The 22,458-nt window shown below is 36.5% G+C and overlaps 1 protein-coding gene across 5 annotated transcripts in view; it reads left to right on the plus strand.

Annotated features, from left to right (window-relative positions):
* The window catches only part of LOC105484296 (contactin 5), a 1,362,583-nt gene that overhangs the window by 1,280,895 nt on the left and 59,230 nt on the right, over positions 1-22,458 (plus strand). For all 5 annotated transcript variants that reach the window (XM_071075496.1, XM_011745800.3, XM_011745801.3 and 2 more), the window contains 2 exons: positions 19,437-19,507; positions 20,986-21,220. In XM_071075496.1, the coding sequence (XP_070931597.1) occupies positions 19,437-19,507; positions 20,986-21,220 (306 nt within the window). The remainder of the gene's footprint in view (positions 1-19,436; positions 19,508-20,985; positions 21,221-22,458) is intronic.

The following is a 22,458-nucleotide window of genomic DNA, read 5'->3' on the forward strand; positions in this document are numbered from 1 at the left end:
GCATAGAGAAGTGGTAGGAGCTGCATGCCAGCTGATGTGGAGCACAGAGGGTTTGGTGGAAGAGCATCTGTAGTGGAGCATGGTCAGGGATGACCATCCCCCTAGGTCTGATTTGCTCCATAGGAGACTTTGGCCCTAGGGGAACTTTTTGTTTGTCCTGAACTCTGTAAGGCAATTTTGCCCATCAGATGGGGCCAGTCTGACCTGAGCAACACGTTAGTCTGCTGGCCTCTCCAAGGGCCTCAGTATGGCCACACCTGCATGCACAGCACCCTCAGGAGCCTTGGGAGGCCTCATCATAGCTTCTGCTCTGGCGGACCCTGACTGCAAGACAGAGAGCTCAAGCGGGGCGGCTCCTATGGCCACTCACCAGCCCGCACAGTCTTTCCCCACACTGCAGCCGCAGCGTCCCCCACATTCCTCCATGGGGCAACTCCCACATGAGTTTGCTGGGCGTGTCTGCTTAGGGGTAGGGGTGGGGGTTTGGGTTTGCTTTCCTTGCCCTGACAGCACCTGGTAGTGCAGTCTGCTACCCCTTCCCCTGCCAACGGCCATTGCGGACAGAGTTTTGGTAGGTTCAGAGCCAGCAAGCCCCACCCCAACAAGTACCCCACCCTTACGTTCAGAATGTGCAGAGAACAGCAGATCCTCCCCCACCCTGAGTGACCCTTCCGGCTTGCAGAGCAGAGAAGACACCCAGACCTGCACATGTCAGTGCCCCACCCCCAGCCAACACCACCTCCAGTGCAAGGAGGCACACGGTTATCGTCAGGCACCCCACCACCACCACCACCCTCACCCCAGGCCCAACCCCCACTACATTGCCTCCGCCACTGTGGTGAATGTCCCCAGGGAGACAGGCACCCAGGAACCCGCTAGCACTCATAGAAAGATTCAGTATCGTTAAAATGAACATGCTACCCAAAGCAATGTATAGAGTTCATGGTATTTCTATTAAACTACCATTGACATTCTTCACTGAACTACCAAAACTATTTTAAAATTCATGTGAATCAAAAAAGAGTCCAAATAGTGAAGGCAATTCTAAGCAAAAAAAAGAAAGCCAGAGGCAACATATTACCCAACTTCAAACTGTACTACAGGGCTACAGTAACGAAAACAGCATGGTACTGGTACTAAAACAGACATAGATGAGTGGAACAGACTAGAGAGTGCAGAAATATGGACTAACTCCTACAACCATGTGATCTTCGACAAACCTGACAAAAACAAGCACTGGGGAAAGGATTCCCTATTCAATAAATCATGCTGAGATAACTGGCTAGCCATATGCAGAAGATTGAAACTTGACCACTTCCTTTCACCATATACAAAAATTAACTCAAGATGGATTAAAGACTTAAATGTAAGGTACAAAACTATCAAAATCCAAGAAAAAAAACCTAGGTAATACCATTCTGGTCATAGGAACGGGCAAAGATTTCATGATGAAGATGACAAAAGCAATTACAACAAAAACAAAAATTGACAAATGGGATCTAATTAAACTTAAGAGCTTCTGCACAGCAAAAGAAACTGTCAACAGAGTAAACAGATAACCCACAGAATATGAGAAAATTTTTGCAAACTCTGTATCTGATAAGGTCTAATATCCAGCATCTACAAGGAACTTAAAGAAATTTACAAGAAAAAACAAACAGCCCCATTAGAAAGTGCACAAAAGACACGAGTAGACACTTTTCAAAAGAAGACATACATGTGGCCAACAATCATATGAGAAAAAGCTCAACATCGCTGATCATCAGAGAAATGCAAAATGCAATGATATTAAAACCACAAATAAAATACCATCTCATGCCAATCACAGTGGCTATTACTAAAAAGTCAAAATATAACATGCTGGCAAGGTTGCAGAGAAAAAGGAACACTTATACTCTGTTGGTGGGAGTATAAATTAGGTCAACCATTGTGGAAGAAAGTGTGACAACTCCTCAAAGACCTAAAAACAGAAATAACATTTGACCCGATATTCCCATTACTGGGTGTATGCTCAAAGGCTTAAATACCTGGGTGATGAAATTACCTGTACAACAAACCCCCATGTCATAAGTTTACCTGTGTAACAAACCTGCACATGTACCCCTGAACTTAAAAGTTTAATTTAAAAAAAAATTCCACATGATCAAATTATCACATTAAAATTAAATAACAATACAAAAGATGTTCAGTTTTTTCCATATAAAAATTAAACAACCAAAAAAAAAAAAGGTAAAATGGCTTAAATATGTTGGAAAAGATTCATCCACAGAAAATCCAACTTCTCCGCTTTTGTGATTTGCCTGTTATAAGTTTTTTTTTCTGCTACCTTTTCAATAGCATGAATTCTAAATTAAACATTAATTGCCTGGTTGGATTTTCATGCATCCATAAAACCAGCCTTGCTTTCATTGTGTACAGGTGTTCATTAATTAAGAGCATAACAGGTTAGTTGTTCTTCATTTTATGTACTCACTGTGCAGATACTGAAATGACTGCCAATAGTAGTACTTATGCTCACATATTTTCTAAAAAGCGCTGCCTTACTTTGCATATTGTTAATTGTGTTTAAACAAAGGCAAAGATTGCTGCCTAATTCAGAGGCTCTCTATAAATATTCATTTCAAAAATAAATAATCCATTTGGGATGAATAATCCTTTTCAACTTTTTATGGTATAAATCTCCTTGTGCTATAAAAAGCATTTTAGCAAAATCACTTTTACATTTCAAGCTAAAGTGTATTCAGATTCTACATTTTTTTTTTTTTTTTTTTTTTTTTTTTTTTTTTTGAGACGGAGTCTCGCTGTGTCTCCCAGGCTGGGGTGCAGTGGCGTGATCTCGGCTCACTGCAAGCTCCGCCTCCCGGGTTCACGCCATTCTCCCGCCTCAGCCTCCCAAGTAGCTGAGACTACAGGCGCCCGCCACCACGCCCGGCTAGTTTTTTGTATTTTTAGTAGAGACGGGGTTTCACCATGTTAGCCAGGATGGTCTCGATCTAATGTCTATTTCTGCAGCTACCTCAATCATGTATTGCCTGTCTCTATTTTATCATGAGTTCTATATACATGACATACTTTAGTCCATTAAAATCTTATGGAAGAGAAGTACTATGAAAAATGCACGAAGTACTCTCCTTTGAAAGTGAGTTGAGGAAGATTTGTATTGCGTACTTTATGCTTCTTGTACTGTGGTACCACATACATAGGGCTAGAGCTACTAATGGTGTTGAACCAAGTGTTGAATTATGTGCCTGTTTTGTCAGGCAGCACAGATTTAAAGAGACACCAATATCTTGAGACATCCTCTCAAATGATGCACTCTGCCTCTATTAAGTACATATCTAGTATTTTAAAAGATAATGCTGTTCTAAAGGGCCAACTAAACTTTGAAAATAGAGCTGCTTGGGAGAGAAAAGGTCTCACATTAGGGATGTTGAATTTTAAGTGGTATGCCTCTTTAAGGTTCACTTATTTAATAGAATATTCTAAATTCCAAAGCAGTGTAGCAAATCATTTCTTCCATAGAATTGCTTCTTTTCTGCATACCAAAAAACAGAATTTTTCTTTACAATTTTTATAAAGAGTATATTTTGAATTGTCCAGTCATTGAGAAACACTCGATCAGGCATGGTGGCTCATGCCTGTAATCTTAGCACTTTGGGATGCTGAAGCATAGGGATCATCTGAGTCCAGGAATTCAAGACCAGCCCGGCCAACATGGCAAAAACCATCTCTGCTAAAAATACAAATATCAGCCAGGCATGGTGGCACAGGCCTGTAATTTTAGCTATTCGGATGACTGAGGCATGAGAACCCGGGAGGCAGAGGTTGCACTGAGCAGACATTGCACCACTGCACTCCAGCCTGGGTGACAGAGTGAGACTGTCTCTCAAAAAATAAACAAATAGGAAAGAAACACTCTTGGCAGTCAGCAAAGATGAGATAATTGGCTCAGTCCAATTTCTTAGTATTAGGATGTCAAAATAATAATACAAATATATATTTTTACTTTTATGCACGCATTTAATTTTTAATTTATGTGGGTACACAGTAGGTGTATATATTTTGGGGTTACATGAGATATTTTGATACAGGCATACAATGCTTAGTAATTACATCAGGATAAATAGGGTATTCATCCCCTCAAGCATCTATCCCTTGTGTTTCACACAATCCAATAATACACTTTTAGTCAGTTTAAAATGTACAATTAAATTATTTTTTACTACAGTCATCCTGTTATGCTAGCAAATACTAGGTCTTATTTATTCTTTTTAACTATTTTTTTATATCCATTAACCGTCTTCCCTTCCCCCCAACCCCCAACTACCAACTACACTTCCCAGCCTCTGGTAACCATCCTTCTACTCTCTATTTACATGAGTTTGATTGTTTTAATTTTTAGCTCATACCAATGAGTGAGAACATGTGATGTTTGTCTTTCTGTGCCTGGCTTATTTCACTTAACATGATGACCTCCAGATCCATCCATGTTGTTGCAAATAACAGAATTTCATTCTTTTGTAGAGCTCAATAATACTACATGTGTACAAGTACCACATTTTCTTTATCCATTCATCTGCTGATGGACATTTAAGTTGCTTCCAGATCTTGGCTATGGTGAATATTACTGTAATAAACATGGGAGTGCAGATATCACTTCAATAAACTATCTTCCTTTCTTTTGGGTATATACCTAGGAGTGGGATTGCTAGACCGTATGGTAGCTCTATTTTTAGTTTTTTTAAGGAACCTCCAAACTGTTCTCCATAGTGTTGTACTAATTTATATCCCCACCAACAGTGTATGAGGGCTCCCTTTTCTCTACATCCTCACTAGCATTTATTATTGCCTGTCTTTTGGATATAAGCCAAGTAAACTGGGGTGAAATATCTTATTGAAGTTTTGATTTGCATTCCGCTGATGATCAATGATGTTGAGCACATTTTCATATGCCTATTTGCCATTTATATGTCTTCTTTTGAGAAATATCTATTCAAATATTTTGCCCATTTTTTAAATTGGATTTTTAGATTTTTTCCTATATAGTTGTTTGACCTCTTTATATATTCTATTTATTAATCCTTTGGCAGATAGTTTGCAAATATTTTCTTCCATTCTGTGGGTTGTCTCTTCCCTTTGTTTACTGTTTTCTTTGCTGTGCAGAAGCTATTTAAATTATCCCATTTGTCTATTTTTGCTTTAGTTTCCTGTGCTTGTGGTATATTGCTGAAGAAGTCTTTGCCTACTCCATTGTCTTGGAGAGTTTTCCCAATGTTTTCCTGTAGTAGTTTCATATTTTGAGGTCTTCAAATATAGCAAGAGACAGGATCTAGTTTCATTTTTCTGCATATAGATATCCAATTTTCCCAGAACTATTTAGTGAACAAACTGTCCTTTCCTTGATGTATGTTCTGAGAACTTTTATGGAAAATAAGTTCACTGTAGATGTATGGATTTATGTTGGGGTCCTCTATTATGTTCCATTGGTCCATATGTCTGTTTTTATGCCAGTGCCATGCTGTTTTGATCACTGTAGCTCTCAAGTATAATTTGAAGTCTGGTAATGTGATTCCACCAGTTTTGTTCTTTTGGCTTAGGATAGTTTTGGCTATTCTAGCTCTTTTGTCATCTGATATAAACTTAAGCATTGGTTTTTCTATTTCTGTAAAGAATATCATTGTTATTTTGATAGGGATTACATTAAATCTCTAGATTGCTTTGGATAGTATGGACATTTTAGCAATATTGTTTCTTATAATTCATGAACATGGAATATCTATTATTTTGTGTCATTTTCAATTTATTGCATCAGTGTTTTATAGTTTTTGTTATAGAGATCTTTCACTTATTTGGTTAATTCCCAGGTGTTGTATTTTATTTGTAGCTATTGTAAATAAGATTAGTTTCTTGATTTCTTTTTCAGATTGTTCACAGTTTGCATATAAAAATGCTACTGATTTTTGTATGTTGATTTTGTATCCTGAAAATTTACTGAATTTGATCATCAGTTCTAATTGTTTTTGGATGGGGTCTTTAGATTTTCCTAAACATATGATTATATCATCTGCAAACAAGAAAAAGTTGATGTCTTCCTTTCCAATTTGGATGCCTTTTATTTCTTTCTCTTGTCTGATTGCTCTAGCTAGGACTTCCAGTACTATGCTGAAAAACAGTGGTGAAAGTGGGCATCCTTGTCATGTTCCAGATCTAGGAGGAAAAGCTTTCAGTCTTTCCCCATTTAATATAATACTAGCTTGAGTTCATCATATATGATTTTTATGATGTTGAGTTATATTCCTTCTGTACCCAGTTTATTGAGAGTTTTTATCAGGAAGAGATATTGAATTTTATCAAATGCTTTTTCAGCATCACTTGAAATTATCATAGGTGTTTTGTCCTTCATTCTATTGATAATAATGTATCACATTGATTTATTTGTGTATGTTGAATTGGCCTTGCATCCCAGGGATAAATTCCACTTGGTCATGATGAATGAACTTTTTAATGTGTTGTTGAATTCAGTTTGCTAGTATTTTGTTGATAAATTTTGCATCAATACTTACCAGTGATACCAGTCTACAGTTTTTTTTCTTTCTCTTTCTTGATATGTCTTTGTCTATTTTTGGTACCAGGGTAATACTGGCCTCACAGAATGAATTTGGAAGTGTTCCCTCCTCCTCTATTTTTTTGAAATAGTTTGAGTAGAATTGGTATTAGTTCTTTTTTATATTTTTATTTTTATTTTTTCTTTATTATACTTTAAGTTCTAGGGTACATGTGCACAACGTGCAGGTTTGTTACATATGTATACTTGTGCCATGTTGGTGTGCTGCACCCATCAACTCATCAGCACCCATCAACTCGTCATTTACATCAGGTATAACTCCCAGTGCCATCCCTCCCCTCTCCCCCATCCCCATAATAGGCCCCAGTGTGTGTTGTTCCCCTTCCAGAGCAATGTTTGGTAGAATTCAGCTGTGAAGCCATTGAGTCTGAGGCTTTTTCTGGATGTCCATTTATTACAGCTTCAATCACACATTATTGATCTGCTTACATTTTGAATTTATTCATGGTTCAATCTTGATACGTTGTATGTGTCTAGGAATTTGTCCATTTCTTCCAGATATTCCAATTTATTGACACATAGTTGCTCATAGTAGCTACTAATGATCCTTTGAATTTCTGCAGTGTCAGATATAATGTCTCCTTTTCATGTGCGATTTTGATTATCTGTGTACTCTCTTTTTTTCTTAGTCTGGCTAAAGATTTGTTCATTTTAACTTAAGAAAAAAACCTTTTTTTTCTGTTGATCTTTTGTATTGTTTTCTTCATTTCAATTTCATTTATTTCTGCTCTGATCTTTATTATATTTTTCTTCTACTAATTTTGGGTTTGGTTTACTCTTGCTTTTCTAGCTCCTTAGGATCCATCATTAGGCTGTTGATTTGAAGTTTTTCTTTTTCTTTTTTTTTTTTTAATGATGTAGGCACTTATAGCTATGAACTTTCCTCTTAGTATTGCTTTTGCTGTATCCCACAGGTATGCTGTGATTCCATTATCTTTTGTCTCAAGAAATTTTTCAATTCCCTTCTTAATTTCTTCATTGACCCATCGATCATTCGGGAGCATGTTTTTGTGACCTAACATACGGTCTATCCTTGAGAATAATCTATGTGCTGACGAAAAGAATGTGTATTCTTCAGCCGTTGGATAAAATGTTTTGTAAATATTTATTAGGTCAGTTTGTTCCATAGTATAGATTAAATCCAATCTTTCTTTGTTGATTTTCTGTCTGGAAGGTCTATCTAGTGCTGAAAGTTAGGTATTAAAGTCTCCAGCTATTGTTGCAGCGAGGCGTATCTCTCTTTCCTTACCTCTCATATTTCCTGTATATATCTGGGTACTCAAGCATTGAGTGCATATGTATTTCAAATTGTTATATCCTCTTGCTGAATTCACCCCTTTATCTTTATATGGTGAATTTCTTTATGTCTTCTTATAGTTTTTGTCTTGAAATTTATTTTTTTCTGATATGAATATAGCTACTACTGCTCTTTTGTGATTTCCACTGGCATGAAATATGTTTTTCTATCACTGTATTTTCAATCTATGAGTGTCTTTATAGGTGAATTGTGTTGCTTATAGGAAACAGGTTGTTGTGTATTATTTTTTTTTAACCATTCAGCCACTCTGTCTTTTGAGTAGAGAGATTAGTCCATTTACGTGCAGTGTTATTATTGATAAGTAAGGACTTACTCCTGCCATTTTATTATTTGTTTTCTGGTTGTTTTGTGGTCTATTCTTCCTTCTTTCCTTTCTTCCTGTCTTCCTGTTAGCGAATGTGTTTTCCTCTAATGATATGGTGTAATTTTCTTTTCATTTTTTGTGTATCCCTTGTAAGTTTTTGCTCTGAGATTACCATGAGGTTTGCAAATACTAGCTTATAACCCATGATTTTAAGCCAATAACAAGTTATCACTGTTTGCAAACAAAAAAAACAAGTAAAAAGAAAACTAGTAAAAAATCTACACCTTAACTTTAATTACCTCCTTTTTAACCTTCTGCTGTTTCTATCTTATTGTACTGTCTATGTCTTTGAATATTGTTGTAGTTATTATTTTATGTTAGTTCATCATTTAGTCTTTCTACTTAGAATAAGAGTAGTTTATACATCACAGTTACAGTGTTACAATGTTCTGTTTTCCTTGTACTTGCTATTACCAATGAGTTTTTTACATTCAGGCGATTATTTATTGCTCATTAATGTCCTTTTGTTTCTGATTGAAGCATTCTCTTTAGCACTTCTTGTAGGACAGGTCTGGTGTTGATGAAATCCCTCAGTTTTTCTTTGTCTGAGAAGCCTTTATTTCTCCTCATGTTTGAAGGATATTTTCACCAGATATATTACTCTATGGTAAAAGAGTAATTTTTTTTTTCATTGGCACTTTAAATATGTCATACCGCTCTCTCCTGGCCTGTAAAGTTTCCACTGAAAGTCTGCTGCCAGACATATTGGAGCTCCTTTTTATGTTATTTGTTTTTTATCTTACTGTTTTTAGGATTCTTTCATTATCCTTGAGCTTTGGGAGTTTGATTATTAAGTGCCTTGAGGCATTGTTCTTTAGGTTGAATCTGCTTGGTGTTCTATAACCTTCTTCTACTTAAATATTAATATTTTTCTCTAGGTTTGGGAAGTTCTCTGATATTACCTGTTTGAATAAACTTTATACCCATATCTCTTTCTACCTTATCTTTAAGGGTAAAACTCTTAGATTTGCCCTTTTGTGGCTGTTTTCTAAATCTTGTAGGTGTGCTTCATTATTCTTTTTTCTTTTGTCTAGTATGACTATGTATTTTCAAACAGTCTATCTCAAAGAATTCTTTCTTCTGGTAGATCAATTCTACTATTAAAAGACTCATGCTTTCTCCAGTATGTCAGTTGCATTTTTCAGCTGCAGAGCTTCTGCTGGATTCTCTTTATTATTTCAATCTCTTTGTTAAATTTATCTGGTATAAATCTGAATTCCTTCTTGGCATTCTACTGATTTTTTTTTTTTTTTTTTTTTTTTTTTTACTTTCCTCATAACACCTATTTTGATTTATCTGTCAGAAAGGTCACATATCTCTCTTTCTCCAAGATTGGTCCCCGGTGCCATATTTGGTTCATTTGCTGAAGTCATGTTTTCCTGGATGGTCTTGATACTTGTACATGTTTATCTGTGTCTGGCCATTGAAGAGTTAGGCATTTATTGTAGTTTTCGCAAGCTGGGCTTGTTTGTAACCTGCCTTTCTTGGGCAGGCTTTTCCAGGTACTTGAAAGGACTTGCATATGGTTATCTAGCTGTATCTGCTTTAGGGGACACCCCAAGCCCAGTAATGTGGTAGTTTTTTGAGACTAGTAGAGGTACTGCCTTGATAGACTTGAACAAGATCTGAAAGAATTCTCTGGATTACCAGGCAGAGACTCTTGTTCTGTTTCCTTACTTTCTCCCAAACAAATGGAGTCTCTTTGTTCTGAGCCACCTGGAGCTGGGGATGAAGTGACATAAGTACCCTGGAGGCCACCACCCCTGGAACTGTGCTGGGTCAGACCTGAAGCCAGCACAGCACTCGGTCTCACCTATGGCCTGCTATAACCACTCCTGAAAGTCACTCGCTGGTGACTGCCTATGTTTGCTCAAGGCCCTAGAGCTCTAAAACTAGCATGTAGCAAAGTGAGCCAGGCCAGCGTCCTTCCTTTCAGGCTGGTGAGATCCCCTAGGGCCTAGGCGGATCCAGAGGTGCCATCCAGGAGCCAGGGACTAGAGTCAAAATCCTTAGAAGTCTACTTGGTGTTCTGTTGTACTGCAGCTGAGTTGATACTGAAACCACAAGACACAGTCCTTCCCATTCTTCCCTCTCCTTTCCAAAGGTAGAAGAGCCTCACCACACGGTTACTGCCACCAAAAGCCCATGGGTCGTACTGCCAGTCTACTGCCAGTGTTCCCTTTAGGCCCAAGGTCTCTTAAGTTAGCTTTTGGTGAATGTTGCCTGGTCTAGAACTCACCCTTCAGGGCAATGGGCTCCCTTCTGTCCTTGGGCAGGTCCAGAAATGCTGTCAAAGAGCCAACTCCTGGGATCAGGGACCCCAAGAGCCCTCTTAGTTCTCTACACCTCTGTGGCTGAGCTGGTACCTAAGGTTCGAGACAAACTCTCCTTTACTTTTTATAGCAGATGATTAATCCTGTCAAGACTGTGTCTTTCTCTTCAAGGTGGTGGTTTCCTTTCTTGCCCAGGATGTGTCTAGAAATTTCATACAGGAGCTAGGGTCTGAAAAGAGGACTTCACAACCATGACCAGTGCCCTATACTCCTGTGGCTGAGCTGGTATCCAAGAAGCAAGAAAAAGTTCTCCCCACTCTTCCTCCTCCTCTCCTAAAGTGGGAGGAAGGTATCTCTTACGGATCTTCAAGCTGTGCAGCCTGGACCAAGGAAAGGGATGGCATCAACACTCCCCCAGCACTCCACCCCAGCTGATATTTTAGAGATCACATGTTTTCCAAGTCCACTAGCTCTGAGCCCAGTTCAACACGGACTTGCCTAGGAGTTGCAGTCCTTGTGGCCTAGACTACCTTTCAAGTTTATTTAGGGCCCCAGAGCACTCGAGTCTGAGGTGGTGAGGCTTTCAGGAACTCAAGTTCTGACCACTGCGATGGGAGATTTCCCTCTGGCTAGGACTAGTCTAAATATTCCCTCTGGGCCAGGCACTGTGGCTCACAACTGTAATCCTACCACTTTGGGAGGCCGAGGTGGGTGGATCACCTGTGTTCAGAAGTTCAAGACCAGCCTGACCAACATGGTGAAACCTCATCTCTACTAAAAATACAAAAATTAGCCGGGCGTGGTAGCGGGTGCCTGTAATCCCAGCTACTTGGGAGGCTGAGGCCCAAGAATCACTTGAACCCAGGAGGCAGAGATTGCAGTGAGCCAAGATCACACCATTGCACTCCACCCTGGGCAACAGAGCGAGACTCTGTCTCACCAAAAAAATAAAAAATTTAAATAAATGAATAAATAAATAAATAAATTCCCTCTGTGGGTGGGTGTCAGCTGAGTTTGGTCTGGTTTTGCTTTCTTCTATAACCAGGCAACACTGAATTTAATGTCTCACAATTGCTGCACTCTCCCTCTCCCAAGCAAACAGATTTTCTCTTCTGTGTTGTGGGGCCACTGCTGGGGGATGGAGGAATGGTGGTCTCAGTGATTCAAGACTGTTTTTCCTACCTCTTCAGTGAATCTTTCAGCAATTTGAAGTTTAAACCAGATACTGTGAGTGCTCACCTGATTTTTGGTTCTTACCAAAGTGCTTTTTATGTGTAGCAGCGTCCTTGCCAAGGGGACAATCAGTGGAGCCTTCTATTCTGCCAACTTGCTCTGCCTCCATCTCCTATATTTAAGTGCAATTTTCTTACAAGTTTTAGTTAGAAATTAGATAGATTGATAAATAAAGATAGACAGCCCTTGTTTGATTTTTGAAATGTGTTAACATCATCAAACCAATATATAAATTTGGGATAATATAATGGAAATAGTTTTATTTAAAAAGATGACACTCAGGAGAAAAAAATCACATGTGGGGAAATGAATCTGAAATATACACGGTGGGTGAAATGGAAAAATATATAAAGTAAATACAGCATTGTCAATTTTGTCATATGATTGAATTTTAATATTCTATATGTTACATGTTCTTAACACTGCTGAAAGATAAATGAAGGCCGGGCGCAGTGGCTCACGCCTGTAATCCCAGCACTTTGCGAGGGTGAGGCGGGCAGATCACGAGGTTAGGAGATTGAGACCATCTTGGCTAACACGGTGAAACCCTGTCTCTACTAAAAAATACAAAAAATTAGCCAGGCGTGGTGGTGGGCGCCTGTAGTCCCAGCTACTCGGGAGGCTGAGGCAGGAGAATGGCGTAAACCCGGGAAGCAGAGCTTGCAGTGAGCCGAGATCATGCCTCTGTGCTCCAGCCTGGGCCACAGAGCCAGACTCTGTCTCAAAAAATAAAAAAATTTAAAAAAAGATAAATGAAAGGGAGAAAAGATACAGTTAACTATGTACCTTGTCATTCAGAAAGGTCTGATCTTCTCTATAGTATAAAATTTCTATTATCTTCAAAATTATTGGTATACATCTCAATATTTGCAGTTTATTTCAAATTTTAATGAATTATATATACACACATGAATGAATATACATATAGGCTTATGTGTGTATGTATTTTTTAAAGAAAAAAAATGCACCTATCATGAAAGGTTGGAGTTTTTATCTAGATTAATGTTCTACTGTGCCACTTAAAAGCAGGGTGGACATAGGCAAGAAGTATGTCATTTAAGGCTTAAATTTCTCACTCATAAAATGGGGATACCACAACCTACTCCTTTTGACCATTGTATTAAATAAGATTTTTAAATGCATATAAAGAGCTTTGCACAGTGCCTGGCACATAAATGCTCAATATTATTGGAAGCTATTTTATTATATCACCTCCATTGTTAATTTAAATGAGTTATCAATTTATTAGATGGAAATTTACAAACTAGTAATCATGAAAAAGTATATTTTTTCATATTGAGAAAATATTTTCAGAGTTAAATGCATGTTTGTTGATATAGTCAGAACCCTACAGTCTCTTGGCTTGCAGCTCTGCAGTCAACTTCCCAAGATACCCTCACTGTGAGAAGTCTCTGCTGCAGACAGCCAGCGTTCTCTCATGCCCTATCATCCAGCCCACTAGAACAACAGGAGAGTCAAGAGAACGTTTTAGCATATGGAACACACTACAGAGCATGCATGTCTTCTAAATCATCCTTGCAAACCTCTAGCTGGCCTTCCTATTATGCTTTTTCATTCTTCTTATCTAATTAGTACTGTCTGTAAGGAGGTTTTATATTTCTCAACATTTAGCCATTTTCTTTGGTTCTTGTAGCATAGACAAGGCAAAAGGAGTAGAGAAAAAGAAGTGTTGAATGAAAGGCTATGGTTACACATTTTTTCACACATTCAAATTGTTTTGCTTTCTAGTTATTTTTTTTTCTTACACTGTATTCTATCCCTTCATTCTCTTCTGACTCAAATGGAAAATTACACATATATTTCTGGCCACAAAAGGAAAAATATTTTTTCTACATTTGAAAATGCAAATGCCAGTAAATAGCCATAGAGGTTAAAAAAAAAAAAAAAAGGTTTTCTTCTTCTCCCACCATTGCTCTCCACTATGCTTAAAGTGATCCCAAACCTCAGCTTCAAATAAATCCTAAGCACTTTTATGTACTAGAGCAGTCGCATTTTCGAGTATTTAAAAATTCCAGTTTAATTTTATTAGAAAAATTAAATCTCACATCCAATTCCATGTTCTCCCATTCCTTCCCAGCACAGACCTGACCCAATAGCTATGATCTGTCCTTTCTTTCTTCCTTTCACTTTATTTCCTACCTTCCAGCTGTGCTCTGGCACTTTCCAGGTCAGATAAGAAGGAGAAAAACTTCCACTTAGATGGTGCAATTTGTGGTTCTCACATGGGTGTTAAATGTTCTACATGATGGCCTTTATCCACATGCTGCTGCTTTCTCCTGTGGGGTGCATTGGGTTCTTTGAAGACATCTTGCCCGCTAGCAGTCAGCCTTATTGGGTGTGGTCCTAACAACCCTATTCAAACCTAGCCTCATGACCACTTGGTTCACAGTAACCATTTCACATTCCCAGCCTGCCAAAATCTAGAATTAAACGATATTCTCAGGAACTATTTTGGCCTCTTCTCCTGAGTTTCCTCAAGTCGATCAGTATGAAATTGAGGTATTCTAGAAAACTCTGAAGCTCAGTAGCATCCATACAAGGCATGATCAGTAAGCATCTGAACTTCTCTATAGTGGTTGTCTTGCTCCTCTCCTTATTTACCTTGATGAAGAAATAATATCCCCACTTCTCTATTGACAGCTGGGGTTGGAGGGAGATGCTATAGCAAATCCACCTTCTAAACTGACAACCTCGTTTTAAGACAGCATTACTTGCGCATGTATGTATATGAGTTGGAGGCAAGCAATGAGAAAGAGTCATAAAATTGGTTTCCCTAATTCGTAGCAAGACCCGTTTTCTTCAGCCATTCTCACTTTAGCATCTGAGACTACATGTGACTCATTCCAAGTTCAGAAAACAGTCGTTTAACTTCCTCTTACAATTTCTTAAGTTGTATACTACCTTCTGACTCCTACAAAGGATCCTGCTCTGTTGACATTTGTATTTTCACAGTTCTTGTCCATGATGGTGACTTAACAAAATTCCCTTGAGTTCAAAAGTTATGGAAGAGACACAAAGGAATATTATTATAAGATGGGCTGGATTAGTTTTATCTGGGGGTATGTGAATTAGCTTTGTATATATTTCTGCTTGCCTTTTCTTTCTCCCCTTTTTAGCAACAAATCTGATACAAAGATTAGTTTACCTATTCTTTGCTTTTAGTTCCTTGTGAATCCATATAAACAAAGAGAATATGAGTTGAGATAAATACCATTCATTTTATACACTCACCTCCTATCTTCTTGACTATTGCTATTTATAAGGAGGTTTATAAATCAGAAAATTCTTACATTTCCTGAAATATCCTAGGAATCTCTTTCACAAATTCAAATAGCTATTTTGCCTAGATTTGCAGATTGAAACAAGCTATGGCAAAACTGAAAGCATAATTCCTTTGGTACTACCAAAACAATATTATTGGAATATCCAAGAAAGATATTCTGTTTCAAGATTATGTGTGCATAGACTCATGCTGAACTTTCAGCAATTCTCATAGAAGACTTCACCACTTTCTCTTTTTTGAATCTAAACATATAATAATATTAAATAATATTTATTGATTATAGTTCTGGGTACCATGATGAATAATCATGAAAATAACCTTAAGAAGCAGGTATAATTAGTGTCTCCATGAGACAATGGAAATACAGGTTAAAAAATATTTTTAGTCAAGCAATTAGAGTGGTAGAACTAGGATTCAAGCCTAGATCTTTCTCACTCGCACTTCTCACTCCCACAAGAAAACCTTCACCATTTGTACATACCACTTTATCTACCCTAATAAGAATAAAAGCATTATTTAAACTGTTTAGGAAGTACCACTGGTTTTTTCAGGGGGTGGGGGTGGGGTGGTGGGCAAGGGGAACTCCTTCAATTTAACTCTTTCTGTAAACTAAGCCTGAGTTAGAATCAATAATGGAAATATTCCTGTGCTACATACTGCAATTTGAGTAGAAAAAAAAAATATTTTTTAAATGTTCCTCTTGACTTCTACCTTTGCTATATAAACTCCCTCTCTTCCCTCTTTTCATTCTTTGGCACCTTTCTTTCCAAACCCATTGCCAGAAAACCATTAAGCTCCAAAAACATGGCCTGTCCCAGGTCTCGAATAAAGCTATATTTTTCAATGAATGGGGTAAGCGCTTACTGTAAAGTGGAAATTTTTCAGGGAAAAAACGATTGGTAAATGATTTCATTATGTTTTATTATAGTTAAGTGCTAATTAAAGTGTGTTATTAGTGTGACTCAGTTTGTTCAACCTACTGAGAAGTTCTTTGATATTCTGGCGTGGTTCAACTAAGGTAGTACACTATATTTTATTCATTCTGTGTTTCCAAGAATGTTTTCAATGTTTAAGAGGAAAAGAGACATGAGTTTGTATTTCAACATGCCAGATAAGACTTAAAACAGCTAGGCATCTGTAGCTTGTGGACAAAGTATCAATTACATTATCTGCTTATGGAGCAGCTTTGCTCAGAAAGAAATTCAGAAGAATCAGACTTAAACCTGCTAACCATATGTATAAACTTGATTCTCTAAGCTAATATGCTCATGACATTTATCAGTAGTTGACTGAGGAAAAAGAGTCTAGCTGCTTAATCCTGTATTCAAATTTTATTAATTATATTTAAAATATATTTGGTCTTAAGGTAAACAAGTATTTCTCTGGACTCAGTGAAAGCATTTATTAGATATTTGATTATATTAATTTTGTGCTTCTAGCAAGAATGATAGAACTTTTACACCATAAGGGCTCCGAAAGATTAAGTGAAATCCCTTCAGATCACGAATATGTTGTTTTATAAAGGGATATAATTAAAACCAGCGGACTCCATCAGTGCAGAGATAATAACTGTGTGCCACCAACTTGAATAGAAAATGAGTGTACATGGGTTTCACTGATTAACTGCATGTAATTAGGAAATTTAAGCCAATTGGAATTAGAGCACCCAATTCAAATCTTGTGCCCACGACAACAAAACACTGCCTGAGATGAAGCTATTACAGCCTAAAGTTTTCCATTAGTGAATCCAATTATATCTAGTAAACTTTTTTTAAAATTTGAGTAGCTGTTACTTATACACATATGCTATTGAAACACGGTGAGCCATAATGCCTCTTTTGTCAGTTATTGTTCATTAAAATTGGAGGTAGGGTAAGACAAGGATGATCTTATTTCTTTACATTAAGTTGAAGATGGGCTATCTTGTCTTGAAAATAAATTAGAGGCAGTAAGGAAACCTCAAGGATCTGATTTTCAAGTAATAAAAATGTTTTTAAAACTTAGATCATTAGTTGAAAATTGAAATCACAGAGTACTTTCAAAAAATTAATTAAATTGAAGTGAATGAAATCATAGAAAGCCTTCTTTTGCTTTCTTAGTTTCTCAAAATGAAAATTTTCCCCAAAATGTTCACTTTTTATTTTTTACTCACAAAGTTAAAACTTTGAAAAATCTAAATTGGTAAATTGTTTTTTAAAAATGAAAAAGTATCAATGGACGTGAAACAATCCGACAAAAGCTTCAACAGTTTTGATTTCAAATAGTTACTTTGTTTTATTCTATTCATATCTTTTAAATAGGCTTCTAGATGTTCACTAGAGCGCCTAGAGCCTACTGTAAAACTGTAATCTAGAGTTTCTGAGCATCATTTTTTTGTTTTTAGATGATGTTTTAGGGTTGAACAAAGTAGAAAAGAATCTTCAATGCCTACTCTTTCCACAGAAACCTATAATCTTAGGAATGATGTCCTCAAAGAAGAGGATTCAAAGCCCTAAATTTAGAGTACAAATTTAGTTCAATTTAATGGACGAAGTACTGGGTCTGGTATACATTACCCATGATGTTATTTAAATGTGAGTTTTCAGAGATAAATGTGAAGAGTGTATGTGTGTGTTTATGTGTGTGTATACGTTTTTTAAAAAACAATACTACTAAGAGAAGCAGTAATGGCATGATATCAATAAATCATTAATATCTTGTATCCACTATTTGTTTTACTGTGCTTTGATGGTCACAATATTCAGAAGTCTGAGATTAGCCAAAAAGGGAATATTTGAAAATTTGGATCCCTGTCCTTTTACATATACAGTTAACCCAGCTCCATTCTTGTGTGTCTTACCTATAACATTGACCAGAAAATAAATTTAGACTAATCCTACATAACAGTGGTTTTTCAGACATGGTGATAAGGCATACTGACATGTTACAGTTTGTTACATGTGGCCACAACTATGACTACTAATACATAACTCAATAAGTGATTTGTTTGCTGTTCATATAAATTAGGTCGTATTTACAGATATTGCTCTAATTGCATCATTTTTCTCAGTTGAATTCCATGTGATTTCTTGGAAGAGAGAAAAAAGGGTATCCAATTCCATGCAATTCTGAGGGAATCCATGAGATGAACTCCTCATATGAATAATCCTCAGTATGTATGTAACAGTGAAAGAATAAAGATTGGTAACTGCTGCTGCATAATCCTATATTGGCAGCAGCTGCATGAGCCTGAGCAAGAGAATTGTGTTCATGGAGAAAAGTGCCAAAGGATACTGAAATGTAGACCCTGACAAATAAAGGTTATTTATTTCAGTTGAGCCAATTATATATTCAAAGGTTTGCTCACCCTCTTTTCTGGCCCAAGGAGAATTTGGTTTTTTTTTTTTTTCCTTCCCAGGAGTATATAAATTCCACTTCAGTTTTTCTGGTGTATAAAAGGCTGTGCGAATATCTACCAGTAATTAATAGCCTTTCATTCCAAGTAAGTAATAGATAGTAGTGAATTTATTGTTTATGAGTATATCAATATCGTTTAAAAACGATATGCTGGAATAGAAAGGCAATGCTGAAGTGTAAAATTGCTAATGCAGGCTCATAGCCTGGAAAATGATTTCTTTTAATAGTTTTCTTCATTTAAAAGTTCGTCATTTGAAAATGTTCCCTTTCAACTGCAGATTTTGTGGTTTGGTGCATTGAAGGGGAAATTTATTCCTTTGACACATTTATTCTTTTAATAGTTATTCATTTGAAAAAGTTTCACTGGTTGCCCATAACTTTTGCAGTTTGCAGAGAGATTCATTCTTGACAGATTTTTTTAAATGTTTATTCATTTAAGTAGGTTCTCACTACACGGAATTGTTGCTAAGGTTTAAAAAAAAAAAATACTGGAGCTTCCTGGGGGTTCTGGTAAGGCAGTAATGCTAATCTTGACCTGTGGATTTTTCAGTGGCTCTGCAAGCCCCGGGATAACAAAAAAGAGTCATATCATCAGCAAAGAGGAGAAAAGTGAGCAATTGTATGGACAAAATTTACCTAATCATTATTAGATGTTCTTGGCTATAGTGTTAATTATTAATTTAGAAATCGCTACCACAGAGCATTTTCAAGAGGTGTGGTACAATAAGTGGTCATGGAAAAAAAAAGTATATCAAAATCTGCCACATAGATTTGAAAGCAGGGTGTTTCTGTCACCAATATTTTGTTTTAATCTTTAATATGACCATCTGACTTCAAACAAACTTTTGACTTATTTCGGGATTTTATCCAACTTAGGTTGGGAGTTCTTATTCTCCTCACTCTCCACCCATTTTTATCCACAGTTCCGAAGACAGCACCCACCAATGTAAGTGGAAGAAGTGGAAGAAGGCATGAGTTAGTCATTGCCTGGGAGGTAAGAAAACACATCTCTCACAAAGTACTTCAGGTGTTTGTTTGGCTTAGTGTGAGATTTAATTATTTTATGATTAAGCAGTCCACTTGATTCATTTAGAGGCTAAAATTGGTGGAAGGAAGGAATTAACCACTGCTGAATAAATGCCACATTACCCAGGCTATCTCATTTAACCCATACAACAGTCTTATTAGTTGGGATGATTTTCTTCATTTTACAAATCATGAAACTGAGGCATTGTTACATACTTTCCCTAGTAAACAGAATTGTGACTTTGATTACAAAATTTGTGTTACGTTGTCTGTCTCATCATATGGCTTCCAAAGTATCATTTGTCAAAGAAAAACAGTGGAGATGAAGGGGGAGGGGGTGTGAAGAGTACATTTATTCTCCATGAAGCCACCTTCCTTTTTTAATGTTAAATAACCTTATTATTAAATATAACTATGTAGCTCATAGGAATCTGTCGTAGAATATACAGAAATGGAAATGTCTGTTACAGCAAATAGAGCAACTCCTTTACAATCTCTAAGAACAATAAGAAGGTGTACAGAGATATCTTTTCCCAGTAAGAATTATTCCATGAGCACGTCACCTGTCCTATTTTTTTTTTGTCCTTTCCCCCTTTTCTTCAATAAAACTTCATACATTGTTTTTGATGTCTATAAAGGTATTAACTTTCCAATAGCTGACCTTCGCTGAGACGAAATTTCTCTACATGGAACTGCCTTTCCATGTAAGCTTTCATATAATGGGCTTTGTCTCTCTTCCACCACTTAATACATGGCTTTTCTTCATAACAAAATTCAAGGGAAAAAATCTACTTAGCAAATATTTATTGCGTATCTACTGTGTGTGAAGCACTGTGCTGGACAGTGGCTGGTAACTTTTCCACATTGACTGGTCAATCACAATTATTCTTTTCTATGGTGTGCAGTTGAAGCCCATGTAACAATTTAAATCTACACTATATAGCACAAGAAGCTTCTTGAATACCATAGTCCAATTTTTTCATGTCAGCAACCATAAAAGCAACTGCAAAGCACACTAGAAAAAAAGGTTTTAACATTACTATATCTTACTTTTGTGGTCTAAAGGGCTCTGCAGAGCATTACCAATGACAAGATATTCCCAGCCACCAGACCATAGGACAGTTTTCCCCAACATGTTAATCCAAATATCTTCATTTCATATACATGACTAATTGGAGCAAATTTGTTTCACTTCAAAAGTTTTCAATTCTCTTGAGATTTTTGTACATTTCAACTGATACAATTTTTCTTCTTTTACCTTTAAAGCTTTTTAACTTTCAAAGAAGTGCCAAAGTGATTGTACTATTTTGGCTTCCAATGTAGTATAAAGATTTGAGATTCTCCCTTTCTCTAGTTATCTATACGTGTTTTAAAATTAAGAATTGGAAGAAAGTGGATTTTTAATCAATCATTTTGATGATAATTAATTACATTTTTCTTCTTTAGCCAGTATCTGAAGAGTTTCAGAATGGGGAAGGCTTTGGCTATATTGTGGCTTTCAGACCCAATGGAACACGTGGCTGGAAGGAAAAAATGGTGACATCCTCTGAAGCTTCCAAATTCATTTATCGAGATGAAAGTGTCCCTCCTCTTACTCCCTTTGAAGTGAAAGTTGGCGTTTATAACAATAAAGGAGATGGGCCTTTTAGTCAAATTGTGGTCATCTGTTCAGCTGAAGGAGGTCAGATTTTTATTCCTATTATTTTTATTTAATATTTTATTTTGTTATACAAATAATCAGATATTGTTGTACATATGAGAAAATACAAATAAGGCAAAAGAAATTCATAATCTCACTAAACTTTTCAAATATATATTTTCCAACCTTTTTTAATTTTTTAAATTAAAAGTTGATTATTCCACGTATGTTTATGTTTTTCACACCCTAACAATATATGGCAAACATATATCCACGTAAACAACAATATTGGTAATCCCTGCAGTATATCCCTTTCTCTGGGTGGACATTAAGCCAATCATCTTTGATTTGAAATTTAGATACTTTTATATTTTTTCAATATATATGTAAAGTAGATTTAAATAAATGCTTCATTTATGTGACAAATAAATATTTCTAACCCTATGCATAAAGCACTGTACTAATAAAGAAGTTTCAGACAGGCCTTTTTCTTGGAAGCTTTTCAAACACACCATGAAATCCTATGACAATCTTATGAAATAGACATTATTGTCTCCATTATGTAGAAAGAGAAATTGACTTTCAGAAAAGTTACAGAACGTGCTAAAGGTTACACTGCTTGTAGCTGAGAATTAAATCCAGGTTTGTCTAACCACTAACTCCTTGATTTTTGTATAACATGCTGCCTTTACAGGCATGACCATCTTTAAATCACAAGATAGAACTCATAGGTAAGCAGTACCAAGTAGACAATGTACCTATTTTACAGATGCGTAAACTGAAAAATGGTTATGCTTAATACATGGTAGAGCTACAGTGGAAACCCAGCTTCCTACATCAAAGATCCTGAGTTATTTTAAATTTTAACAAAAAAATTCAATTTTCTGGGTGAGAAAAGTATAATAATAGATTTAGCCTCTTAAAGTTAGCAGCTTTTCTTCTTAGTCCTTCTTCTATTCAAATGTAGGATTTCAACTGACCTTACGAATGGGGAAAAAAATGAGAAAAGGAAAAAACAGACTTATGTTTCCTAAATTTACAAATGACTGAGAAAATATTCCATCAAAGGCAGCATTCATTTTACCCTCCCAATCAGTGTGGTAAATATAAACTAACCTTTATACTTCCTCTGTGCCCAGGACTTGAACAGCTCAAGAGTATTATTCATAATTAATAATTTTATCTCCCATGAAGCTCATAGCTTCACGGGGGATATAAATATAGTAATGTGAATATTAAAAAAAGATAATGGTTGATTTATGGAAGATGTAGCTTTTCAA

This window comes from Macaca nemestrina, chromosome 12, assembly GCF_043159975.1.
Source record: "Macaca nemestrina isolate mMacNem1 chromosome 12, mMacNem.hap1, whole genome shotgun sequence".
Lineage (NCBI taxonomy): Eukaryota > Metazoa > Chordata > Mammalia > Primates > Cercopithecidae > Macaca > Macaca nemestrina.